The 14,050-nt window shown below is 34.8% G+C and overlaps 1 protein-coding gene across 1 annotated transcript in view; it reads right to left on the bottom strand.

Annotated features, from left to right (window-relative positions):
* LOC145692181 (methyl farnesoate epoxidase-like) overlaps positions 1–12,716 on the bottom strand; it is a gene marked incomplete at its 5' end in the record, with an annotated part of 64,296 nt that extends 51,580 nt beyond the window's left edge. Inside the window, 4 exons of the mRNA XM_081767478.1 lie at positions 4,137–4,251; positions 4,499–4,682; positions 7,788–7,890; positions 12,270–12,716. Of these exons, the coding sequence (XP_081623604.1) occupies positions 4,137–4,251; positions 4,499–4,682; positions 7,788–7,890; positions 12,270–12,716 (849 nt within the window). The remainder of the gene's footprint in view (positions 1–4,136; positions 4,252–4,498; positions 4,683–7,787; positions 7,891–12,269) is intronic.
* Positions 12,717–14,050: the final 1,334 nt, after the last annotated feature.

Below are 14,050 nucleotides of genomic sequence, written 5' to 3'. Positions count from 1 at the left end.
TCGATATGTTTAGCAACCTTAGATAATAATATAGAATTTTATTTTTCTAAAAACAACGGGCACAAAGTAAAATCTCGGAGATACCCTAGTATAATAATAGCGGCTAAAAATTGGCTCTCTATCTGTTAAGATTCTACTGTACTGTAAATAGAGTAACACAGAAATTTTACATTTTACATTTTTGCTTCATACGGTGTAAAATACATATAACTAAAACCTAGATAATATAAAATTGGTACATGATATTTGGGGGGAATTCTGAACTTCTGGGGTATTTTCCACCAGGCTAACTTCTGGATTCATTCCTGTTCGGCCTTTGTGCTGCTTTCGTGCTTGCAGACCAACACTCAAATAAACTCTTTCTTATTTTTTAACTTTAAGCTTTTTTTCCTTTTTTGGTTCATAAGTTGTTTTGTTTTTAGTAAATAAGAAAGAGATTGGTTAGATGAGTATTGGTCTGCAAGTATGATGACAGCCTGAAGATTTGAACTCTGTAACATTCTTAATATTTTATTCTGATGTCTGATAGCTCCTATATGACATTAGTCATATTGCCTAGTTTCTATTGAGGAACTAGGGCTACTAGTAGTCAAAGCCGAGATTTAAATATCCGGGCTATTTTCTACTGACTTAGGCCTACTACTAGTCAAAGTCTACATTGTAATGAGTCATCATACCCAGCATACGTTTTTCTAAAGCAAAATGAGATATATCTGAGATACTTTCAGCCAGTGTGAAAAAAATAACAAGGATATATCCTTTCACCAAAATTTTGTTTACCGATATTTCTGTGCTGAAAAATTTCCTTCACGAACGTATCAGCACAGTGGAGGGAGTTGGATCGCTTTCTTCACTGAAAGGAAGTAGTATTCTTTTGTTTGTCCAGATTTGTTTTCAGTTTATATTTTAATATTCAGAGTCTAGTTTTCGTTTCTGTCATATTTTCGTTTGTGACTTTTCTGTTGCTTATTTATTTTATTCAGGTTTATTTTACTTTGCAATTAAATTAGTTAACCTATAAAAGTAATTAGTTATCATTATTGCATTCTTTATTGTATTACTTTTCTTATAATACAATTATATTATTGGTGGTGAGCTTATGTCCGGGAAGCTTTTGTCCGCTTTTGCATTAACATAGGTGAGCTTATGTCCGCGACCCGAAAATATACACCAAGGTTTTTCATATAAATATTTTACATACTGTATATTGAAATATTGTTTTCCACGTAGGCTTACATGTGTAAACTTTCAACTTGAGATTGTTTTTACCAACTCCCTTCACCCTTTTATATTTGATGAATTGCCACCTCAAACAACAGCATTATTTCTGTAAGTAAATGGAAGGCACATAGCACGTAACCGGGCTCCTGTAGTCTACCGTAAACTTTTCCATCGTCTCAAGATACTGAGTCAAGACCGGAAAAGTACTTTAGCTCCTACTGGGAATTGAAACCAGGACTACGTGGGGATCGGCCGGTTTCCGATTCCTTCCCACAACTTCCTAACTGGACTGACATTTGTGAACTTTATTAATATAACCTCGTTTGTCATCGAAATAATTGATACAGCCTAAAAAATAATATCATCTAGCACTATCATTTTTAATAGTAGGCACTAATTAACAATTACTTGTTGTCTTTTCGGGTGTTGAATAACACAGGTTAAATACTACACATACGTATTAGATCTGCAAAAATCTTAGAATCCCTCGAAACAAAAACAATAAAAAATCTGGGCTCGTGCCTGGCGTGCTCTAAATATTCATGTATTTATGTAACAATATTTCAAATGCAGCCTCTAAGGCCAATGTACATCAGAATATTTTAAAATAAATAATGGAAAAAGGAAAGGATAAAATTAGGCAGGATTTATGCTTAAAGATAACATCCCGACATTCATTTTGTGGAACAGCGAAGAAACGGTAAAACCGGTTAGGGTAGCAGGCCGCAAGCTTTGCACCCAGGATCTTCCTTTTGAGAAGGAAGAACTCTAACCACTAGGCTGCGCTCGCTAGAAATAATAATAATAATAATAATAATAATAATAATAATAATAATAATAATAATAATAATAATAATAATAATAATAATAATATAGTTTGACTCAATGTAGTGAACAAATTGGGAATTTGCCTGGATTAAGAATCAGCAAACAACGGTGAAATATCCCAAAAAATAATGCAGACTGATAGCCGATGACGTAGACATGCATCACGCAATTTTCTAGCTATTTTGTGGGCTTTGTTTTAATAATAATAATAATATGATTTTCACAGGCTTTCGCCTACCATTCATGGAACAGTTCTTACATCAAGTAATCCTACTCTTGTTGTGGACAGCAAAGAGCGTTATGAAAACAAAGCAAGATGAAGAATGAAAGACATTGTCTATTTTCCCTCCCCTTTGCTACTTTTTTCTCACTCTGTGCTTCCCCCTGACCCTGCTAACCGTTCCACCTGTCTTTTTTCTTGTATTCGACTGATTTTCTAATATGATATTCTCAGAAATCGATCAAGTTTTTCTTTCTCCTTTTCTCTACTTTAGATTTGCAATAGCAACATATGAAACTGAAATTTCGTTTTGCTTCACCAGCTAAAGTACGCAATTCAGTGTCACCCTCTGAAGCACAATACAATTGATACCATGTCCGAGGTACTCTCCAAAGATCTGATAAGCTCTGTAACTGATGAACACAATACCTTTACCAAACCTGTCTGTTGATCTGTGTTATTCGTGTGGCAAAAAACATTTGTAACAAAAAAGCTTCTGATTTGCTCATATTCGTTCCATTAGATACCCGCAGAGGAAAGAGTCTCATTCTGTTGGTACCAGTTGTCGATTTTCTCCCACCAAGCGTGACAAGGAATATCCGAAACAGATTTGTTCCTTCAATTAGTTACGGTATAATAACGTCACATGCTCGAATAACGTTACGGCGTCGTAACAAAAATTAGTGTTACATCTTGTACCTACCTACATTAAATAACCAACAATTTTGTTACAGAGAGCTATTTTCGTTACGTTACAGTTACGTTAAGTTATCCACCCCTGCTTTTAATGCTAAAAGTCATCACCTTTCATTCACGACACTTTTCGTCTAACACCCGTGGGAACATGCATATGGCATAGATAACAATACAAGTCGAACGCACGATCGTTTACCTGTTCGCCCTAATATTAAACAAGTGGATTATTTAATGATTACTTGCACTGATGATTGAGGTTCTATCAGTAACGAGACATTGGAAACCTTGTCAACTTTTGGATCTCAGTAAACATTCGATCGGCAATTCTGTTGATTTCTTTCACTCTATTATATGCATCACGCAGGAAGTCACATAATTCTACAAAAGACGTATCTGAAATTGCAGACAAAGCTTGTGATCTACATACAAGGAATTTGCATACTTCCTTCTGTCCTATGATCTTTCTATTATCGTAATACCCTCTATAGAATATAACCTTTCATTCGATTTATGTTTACAGTCCCTTTCAACTGTGAGGAAATATGGAATCAAGACTTATAATTCAATGTGTGACCCAAACCGCATGGCCTCCCACTAGAAATCGACCACGAATGTCCCGCACCAGAGGCGCATACGTTATTCACATAGTCAGAAGGGAGTTCCAACTTATCTTTTATAGTATAGAGAAAGTTGGGATTTGCCAACACCCTAGTCGCTCAGGAATAATGCTTTTGGTAATATCAACGTAGTCTGGTAAGAAGGAAGATGAATGACCTCTAGTACACATCAGGCAGTGTTCCGATTCATTCATTTCCTCGGTGTTGTGAGGTTACTTTAGAATCTTCTTAAAAAATTGAAGTAGCAAATTCCAATCTTTATAGGCAGTGAAAGCAAATAAGTGTGCGTTACCCCCTACTGGTAGGCCATGTTCTCCCAAAGATGTTAACATCTGGAGACTTCCACTTGTGTTTAGTATATCGGAACCTATAAACTCGTCCAAACTAGAATCAGCATGCACTCTACAAACGCGTTCTAAGATGCGAGTTTCTTTCTAATTGGGTCATGTGTACCACACATATTTGTGAATGTATTGATCTAGATTCTAAATGGCTAAACATCAAGTTAGTGCATATACTTTTATCAAAACAAATATAACTGTTCACTTTCCCACCTTAGATATTTTGTAATCCGAAAGGTGAAAGTCCTCAAGTGCCATTCTAGGAACAAACGGTAAAACGGGCATTATCCTTTGGACCTCAAATATGAAAGCAACTGTATAAGGCATCCTGAAAAAGAAAGAGACAATTATATACTACTCAACATTAAAACGAAGTATTTTCCAATAGTCAAATAAAGACTGTGTTACAATATATGTTCAAAATTATAGCTAACCTGGGGGAAAGAAAGTGTAAATATAGCTTGCCAACCATATGTTAGAATTACATAATTACAGAAAAGTAACATTTTGTATTTCTTGTATTTTCATATGACTGGTGAATGATGGTCAATTGATAATAAAGATTTGTTTCTTGCCTTTTCATATGATTGACGAAGGATGGTGAATTGTCCATTCCTATAACTTCCTCTATTTCCTTTTGGATCTTTTTCTGAACATCTGGATGCAACACCAGGTATAATACTATAAAGCTTAATGTATTGCTTGCAGTGTCCAGGCCGGCAAACAATACATCCATTATTATATCATTGGAAGTTAAATCTGTGAATGGAAATATAATATAAAATTATGGTTTATTAAGCCTAAAACTTCTTACAAAAGGTAGTTTAATCCTTGTGATAAGTTATTTTAGACACCGCCAGCAGCATTGTGTTCTCCTCACGTGAAACAGACTTTTATCTACAAGCTAGGAAAGATTAAGGATATTCTCCATCATCATGACTACTAAATGCATCTGTTTTTGGCAGCGATGCACAGTAACAATTTTTACCGGAGCTCAATTTCTAAGTTTTTACGCTTATATCTTCGCAATGGTTGTGATTGAGGCTGTATCCCTTTTCGTGTTATGTTCTTTTGGGACAAGATATACAACGGCCATAGTATCGACTCGAAGTCAGAGTTACACTTGGATAGGTTACCTCGTAAGTGTTCTAGAGACGTCATTGCAAAATTACGGAATTATGTAAACAATGGAAACACATATCCATATTGTGAAATAACTGCACATGTTTAAAGGTCACGAAAAATTGACTGGATCATCAGACAGAAATTAGGTCTAAAAAATACGCACAAATCCAAAGGCTGTGCTCTAACACAAAGCACATCGCGCAACAGGAGGTGACATCCAAACTTATATATGGGTACTGCCTACCGAATGGTAAGAGACTTTGTGTCATCATCGTAAATAAGGCTATCCCATGTAGACAAATTATTGTCAAATCGGAAGATGCATCACTCATTAATCTTTGCGCCTTTGGTCTATTATAACGAAACATTACGAAACGCCATGCACCTACACGTAACTGTGTATAAAAAATATGGATGGACCAGAGAGCTGAACTGGATGAGTTGTTCAAAAAAGCTTCCTTCAATAACAGTTAAGATGTCGTACAATTTTTCACCGACTGGGCCATTTTATTGAACAAAATCGATGATGGAAAAGGAGATTTCAACATAGATCAAGCGGATGGAATATACTACAATAAGGTTAAAATGATTCCGTGTAAAAACACCTTATTTTATTGAACAACGAGGGTTATGTTATTATTATTCAACGTGTGAACAAATGCCGCAGACAGTTTTAGGACTAATAATAAATAGCAGAAGTACTAACCAATTAAGTTGTAAGAATTACATATATAGGGTGTCTCAAAATTCCCCTACCATAGAGTAACTGTAATTAACAGAGCTACAACAAAATGTAAGAGGGGACACAGTCCCCAAATATGATGTTCTCAATCTAAAGTGAATGATTTTTTTTTTTAAATCAGAAGAGCTATTTGGATTGTGCACTCTTTATACTCCCAATGTTAAATGAAAATACAACATTACCATTAATGGAGGGTTTGGAGGAGGGGAAGATTGAGCGGGAGGTGGATAAAGTTTGTAAGAGTATGCTGAATGGGGGTATCTTTGAAATGGGTTAGTGTAAAAGAGAGTAACTCGATTTACTTATGTTGGGTGCAGGCAAATAACAACGTTGCATTTACATTTAACATTGAGTGTAAATCCAAAAGACTCGTCCGATATAAAATAATGCAATGACTTTAGATTTAAAACATCATATTTGGAGAAGATTTCTCCTCTTACATTTTGTAGTAACTCTAATAACATGGGTCCGCGGTGGCTCGGTGGCAGAGCGTTCACTCCTGGTGCATAGGTCTCTGGTACCCACTTCGCAGAGTGAACGCTCTACCACCGAGCCACCGCAGCCCCGTGTTATTAGAGTTACTACAAAATGTAAGAGGAGAAATCTTCTATAAATATGATGTTTTAAATCTAAAGTCTTTGCATTATTTTATAAGGTCCGTCGTGCGATTCTATGAGAGACTACAGCAATTTGCTTTACTTCAATACCTTGCACTTTTAAACGTGTTTTTCTAGGACCAAGTGATTTTTTTGGTGGACAAACACCGCGTGCGTGGGGTTCTTCGGGGATCGTCCGTTTCCTATTACTTTCTTCATTCCACCATTTTATTCATTTCTCATCAACACCGTGTCATTTAGCCTAACCGGCATATCCGCAGGTCGTAAAACGCAAAGATTTCTTTTGATTTTTTCTAATAATATCAGTTACTCTACGTCAGAGGACTTTTGAGACACCCTGTATATATATATATATATATATATATATATATATATATATATATATATATAAAGCGTTGTTTTCATCTTTTACAAAATGTTATATTACTGATATCATATGCCCTAGCAGTGCCATAATATAAAATGTTTCCTTAGATTCAATAAATGCCTACTTCCTTACTTTAATTTTTGAAAACTGAAAGTAACACTTTTATTGTAAACAAACATAGTGAACTACTTATCTGTTTGTGAGCGAGTTCAGCTCACTTCACATTATAAAATGTGGAAATCGATCGTTTTTGTTGAGACATGTTGGCATATATTAATTTGATGAACTACAATGTATTCTGAGACATTTAAAGACTGTTGCGAAAAGTTATTCACAGAAATAAGAAATATTATCCGTCCAGAAACTCAAAGAGACATATCTTCCTGGACCTTGTAGTTCCTTGTGTTAATCGTAGTAGTGGCTCTGCACTAGCCTGGTTGAATTTCATGCAATTTCATTGCCCCTGTACATTTAAAGTACAAAATATTTCTAGTTTTAAGTTGACATTTAAGGTTACCAGGCGAATTCATTTGTTCCTTAATATTGTCACAGTCACCCAGTGTAACATTACACTAATGCATACAGCAAAACCGTCATTTGACATAGTTTGAGGAACACCAGCAATAAGGTCAACACCTACATGTCTGCTCTCTTAACAGATTGTCTGATAGTAGAAGGGAGATATATAAGTCATGAAGAAGCATTACACTCTCTTTATTAAAATTAAATGCTTAATCCACCATCGAGAATGAAAAGGATACCCGTTGCGGAGATTGAACTTCACAACTAAGCACAATTCTTTTTTAATGTCGACTTTTGTTGCTTAAGCGGACCAGCAAATTGTTGGAATTTATCTTGATATTCATGAAACTATATTTATGGTGAAAGTGTGCATTAATTACTATGTGTAATTGTGAAGCTAAACAACCCAGTTTTAATAGAAAAAAAATTTTCTTGATTTTATCTGATATTATCATCACCCATATAAACGGTAACCACAACTGCAGACACACCTGTTAGGATTGAATTCTTCTGTTCCATTTCTTGTAGAAAATAGTCCATCATATCTCGCAAGTTATCATTGTTGTAGGTTCGTTTGTGATCTTCAAACATATTCTGCAATAGAAATTTAAGACATTGCTTTTGTTACAATAAAACATGTTATGTAGACATTCGATACTGATATAATAATAATAATAATAATAATAATAATAATAATAATAATAATAATAAGAAGAAGAAGAAGAAGAAGAAGAAGAAGAAGAAATGAAATCTTTGAGTTTTACGTCCCACAGTTATGCCGGTTAGCCTAAAGGAGACGGTGATAATGAGAAATGAGTGAAATGGTGGAATGAAGAAAGTGGGAGGAAACGGGAGAACCCCGAGAAAACCCACGCACACGGTGTTTGTCCACCACAAAGTTCACTTGGCGGGGGCTGGGATCGAACTCGGGACTCCAAGCACCAGAGGTGAACGCTCTACCACTGAGCCACCGCGGCCCCCAATAATAATAATAATAAGAAGAAGAAGAAGAAGAAGAAAGGCAGTGTTACGTGTACAACACCCGAAGGATTTTTGTTCTTTACGATATGATATTTATTAGTAGTTATTGAAACTGGAAGTAGTACCATATATAAAACACTTCTAGTTTTTGTACAGAGATTAGAGAGGAAACGCAATATTGTATATCTTTAAGAAATTTAATCGAGTGCAGAAAATCGTTTCTCGCTATTCGCTACAAGTAATAGTGTATAACGATTAACTTTAAAACAAGATTCTTATATTCTTTATTGAGCAAGATTGAAATCAGAAGTCATAGTTGATTTGTACCACATCCAACTCCGAAAAGTAACACCAGAGTAAATAGACCATTAGCTCTGGATGAACGCAGTATACTCTGTTGGTTAGAAAAGTGTTGTTCAGCTGACAGAATATTAAAGAAATAAGCCTAGCGTCCACCGACCAACGGTATGGTCTGATCCAGTGGCGTCACCTTGTGAAGTCCGCAAGAGCAAGTGAACTACCAAATATCGTGCGCTTATGTTGCTCCTTAAGATATTTAACAATACTTTGAATATTATTATATTATATTTTCGCTTCTACTCTCAGGCTGCTTTACTCCTTACGTATATGCATTTCATCATCACACCACGTTCACAACAAAGCAGCTAGCGTGATAGACTGCTCTACGTGTAGTACGGAAGGGAAGGGCAGGTAGCTGAAGGGAGGAACTGCGGTCTCCTGACGTTCAAATCAAGATTAGCACGAGGAGCGTTGACAGCTATTGTTGACTAATTTTCAGTAATGTGGCGCTTTAAACAGAATTAAAGAATGTACTTCTACAATTTAAATAGAAGAATATAGTAATATATAACGTTTTCTTTTAATCAGGTATCTATCATTATTTTTATCTCAATTTTTTCTAATGAACATAAACTAATGAAATGAACAAAATTACGGCTTTCCGAGGTCGTGTCGAGGGGATGTGAGGTTTAGAGCTCCTACCAGGAGATTCTTATGTTAACGCAGAATAAAATTAAATTTTAATTGATTTTCAAACTTGTTTTTAATTACGTATAGTCTCTGATTTTTCTTTGGGTAACAGTTTTCTTGCCTAAATAAACTAAATGTTTGCAAGGCAGGAGAATAGCTTATCAAAATGTACTGCATTTCAGAACTGACATTTCTATTTCAACATTCATCTTAAACACAGGCAATATAGAAAAAAGACAAGTATTGGTATTTGCAGAAAAGTAAGTTTAGCTGTACCACTTCTAAGAACGCGAATTTTTTTTTTCTTTCTTTGGAGGGGGCGGAACGTACTTCTGAGATTGCACGTTATGAGCAGAAACACTATTGTCTCAGTATAACGTGTTGTGTGGTGGTATGCTGTTTGATTTATAAATATTTTTAATAGTATTTACTATTTCTTTTCCATAATTTCCATCAGCTATATACTGCTAGAATTTTTAGTAGGTATGAGCTCCACCATTTTCAAAACTATAGCTTATATTCATCCTTATGCCTCCATTACTCCTCCGTCTTTCAGTTAAGTAAATATATGCTGAACTATAAAAAAGTAACTAGATAAATTCCGTATATTCTCGTGTACTCTTTTCGATAGGTTTGTAGTGTTAGGGTTTTCTAAAATACTTTCTCAATACTTGTGAATCTAAGGCATGTTGGATACGGAAGCATTCTTGTAAGAAAAATCTTATCATTACCTTGAGCGTGCACTGACGGATTGTGAAAGTTTACAATAAAGTTAGAACATAACCGACCAAAGTTAACTATCAGCTAGAGGTGAAAACTAAACTGTGTGGAAAGTTCAAAATTTGAGTTGAGTTGATTTTAATTTAGCTTCCCGTTCAGTAGCGATGCTACATGAGACGTGGGCCTACTGATTATCGTGGAATCCGAACCACATGAGCTCCCGCTGGGAAAAGATCAAAGTTTAATTAAAGCAATAAATGGCAGATACGTAGATTATGAAATGAAAACATATTTGTTTTGCTTTTCTCTCGTCTTGTATGAAGATAATTGTCAGTGTCCCTGAATTGTGTAATATATTAGGAACATTTGATTCAAAAAGTAAGGAAGTATGAGAACTGGAAGAAACACATTATAATTAATTTTATACTGCAAATTACTAGTTTTAGCACCAGGGACGTACTCATACGGAGAATCTATTTGGTTCGGATCTTCCCTTAAAACTTCTTAGCTCGAAATACATTTATCCTTTATACCCTTTCATAATAAAACTATAATTGTTTAGTATAGAAATGACTGATGTAGCATAAAGATCTATAATGTTACATTTCATATGTACTATTTCTTTTCTTTAAAAATCTAATTCTATATTTTCTCTTTGATGGCGGAAATTGACGATTAGATATCGTTTCTCGTGTGTAGGATTACTTTGGATCAATCGTACAAGGATGTAGTGTTTTATAGTATTGGACCCCGCTCGCAAACTTTGGACTAATCCGACAAAATTTTATAGATGCGCTCCTGGAAAGTACGTCAAATATTCTATCGCGATTCGTTCGGATGGCTATTAAGACTCATAATAATATTGTAGAAAAATAACTCACATACGCTCACTTTTGATTGATTGCATCAGATTTTGGGGGTGTTTGAATATGCTGTATTCGTCCATTAGGTGACCGAAGACTCCAGTAGCTCTGGTGTTTTCCGAGGTTTGGTTGATTTCATGAAATGTTCTGTTCTCATTTGTTTAGTGGCTAGTGTATGTCTTTGGTGGACTGGCCCAGGGTTCAATTCTAGGTGGGAGAACATCAAACACATTACAGTAATATCCCTTTTAAACTGTAAATCTCGTCTTATATAGTTTAATATCAGGCAGAGAATGTAAATACAAAATAAACCGTGATTACGTGTCTTGAGACATCAATACATAAGTACATGGACAAAGCGTTCGTAATTAAATGTGCTTCAGGAACTATTTTAACACATTGCATGTCTCGTGTATACTGTTAACAGTTCAAAAACAGCATGCAATCTAATGGAGATTCCATTTAGTATATTGTCGTGAAATTGGTAGTCTGTAGAAAGAAAATCGTATACAACAAAATTAATGAAAATCATGTTTAGTAATCCTATGACTTCAGAAACTGAAAGTTGTTTTTACCATATTAAAGAGTATAAAAGCATTTAAAGGAGTGCCGTAGTTCAGAATAGTCTTAGTGATTAATTATACTCTCAACAGAGAAAAAATATATATGTGTAGTTTCATTGATTTTTATTTTTTTTATTTAGGATACTGAAAGAATTCTAGAATCGAAAGTTTTTAACGGCTGTGAACTACCAACAATTTATGTCACAAGACACCACTGGTCTGATCATCTCCTTAGAAATACCGTGGAAGTAGACCCTTGCCAAAATGTTCGTGGTTGCAGGCTAAATGCGAAGACAATAAGTCTCTCCTTCTGTAGCTCCACGAAATCTGTGAAGTGAAAGAAATTGGATTAGTGGATGTCGAACAAGTTGATACCAGGTAGCAAGGGTCGTGTGCAATTCTCTCATTAGAACAATTTACGAGGAAAATTAACTCTATCGAATTACCAATATGATTATTTATTTTTTCTCGATGAATCGGCCATGACACCCTTAAACGGTCATGACTATGATCAATACGCACAATGGTTCCAAAAATCTACCACATCACCCACACGAAATGTATTCTCTGGTATGGTGGTGTATGAGAGAGGTGGTTCAACATTCCCTTCTCTCTTGAAGAGAAACTGCTATTATGGATCATTCAATTGCTGTGCTGTACATAATGTATCGCAAATAAATCCATAAGAATTCTGAAATGGTTACTAGACATGGTATTTTTACGCAGATTTGTATAACTAAATCCAAGGCATGTCCATAATTTATTGCAGAATTTAATAAATCTGCATTTAGTTTATAGATATAACGAAAGGCGTTTTTTGTTTATGTCAAAAACTATTTAAATTATTTAACTTTACCTTGATATAGTCACCAAAGAATGTCTTGATATGAATTTGGCTGGTATAACTTGTATATCCTGGAAGAATATATCGAAGCAATGGAAATGCATTTAGTATTAGTCCTGATTTCATTGACACTGATTCAGATTCTTCGAGTAGATGTATCATTTCAAGTAACACTGGATCACGGTAACTGAAAGTATGTCCTGCAATAAATTTCCATAAACAATTGATAACAGGTGCATGGAATATATGATCAATTGCAACTCCTTTGGATCCATATTCCAAACTTCTCTCTTGTAACACTCTTATTAAACGTGATCCTTCGTCAGCAACGACAGATTCGGTTGTATCCTTTCCAAATCCTAGTGTTCGTAATATTTTTAAGCTTAATCGTCTATGTTCCAACCATATTTGTCCACTTCGAAACAGCAAACCTGAAATAAATACACAGTATTGTGCAATGAAAGATCAATTTTGAATTGCAATAGAGATAAAATTAATTTTCTAATGGCGTTTCGATTACTGATATCCACGTACGAAATTGTTGCCAAAGAAGTAAATATAACTTATGCACATTATAGTTTTCATTGTTATTAAATCTTTAATAGTGTCAGTATCTATGTTTCAATTTAAAATAATTAGCTTCGGTGTAGTAATTAAAAATCAATAGTTATATAACGTGTCTTAATAATTTTTAACTGTGGTGTTCTACCTACACCAAAAAATACCCGTCGTTTTATCCTAATATATTAAAAAACAGTGAAGAAACTCATACCAAATGTTATATCTGGTTTAGTTTTTACCAAAACTGAAGATAATTATTACTCAAAAAGTTCTGCTTCATAATAGTCTCCATCAGTGAACATCTCTCACAAGTAAACCTTACGTTTGGGTGAATCGAGTTGCTGACTGAGACACATATGAGAAAGTAGTACTAAATGTGGTCAGTATTTCAGTGAAGTTGTAGGTGCGAAGCTCCAGGGGTTTAGGAGATACAGCTACCAGAACATCACATAGAAGTACATAATAGTCTTCATACAGTTGGAGGTAAAAGCCCTGTAAGACCTCTTCTAACGACAAAAGGTGAATAACAAATATATGGGTACATATTAGGACTAGGGGGGAAGTCGTATATCTGACGGCGGCCATCTTGAAATCCACCATTTTGAATTAAGGTTAAGTTTTTAAAATAGGAATAGGGTCATGTGATACATGATTTAAGGCGCAAATTTAATCAGATGAACAATGGTTACGTTAATTTTGATTTACGCGCAATTGGTAAAAAGTTACAGGAAAATTAAATATTGTTGCAGAATATGTACTAGTCCTTTACCCCACATTGTAAATTTTGTGTTAATGATAATAATTAAATAAAAAGCAGGTGGATAAATATTAGGTCTATGGTAAGAGTTGCCTTGATGACGGCCATGTTGAAATCCGCCATTTTGAATCAGACAAAAGTTTTAAACAAAACGCGTAACAGTGACATCTTATTAATAGCAAATTTTACCATAAATCCAACAGTATAACAATTTTTGCTTTTTCATTAACCACCACAAAATTAAATGGGAATAGAGTAATGCATAGATGACTTCGGGCTAGAAGTTAATAAGAAATACAATGGTGGCGTTACAATGTTTGTGCAAGTCATGCACTCTTTTCTGAACTACATATTGATTGTACTAATTGAGGACTTTTCTGGAAGAAACACCCAAGTTCAATTATGACTCAATTCCACTTTGATAATTTTTCCTTCAATTAGCAACTTGTTTATGCGATAACAAATGCTGGTTAAT

Source organism: Thermobia domestica, chromosome 8 (assembly GCF_964235325.1).
Source record: "Thermobia domestica chromosome 8, izTheDome1.hap1.1, whole genome shotgun sequence".
Classification (NCBI taxonomy): domain Eukaryota; kingdom Metazoa; phylum Arthropoda; class Insecta; order Zygentoma; family Lepismatidae; genus Thermobia; species Thermobia domestica.
This window is presented reverse-complemented; position numbering and strand designations above follow the sequence as displayed.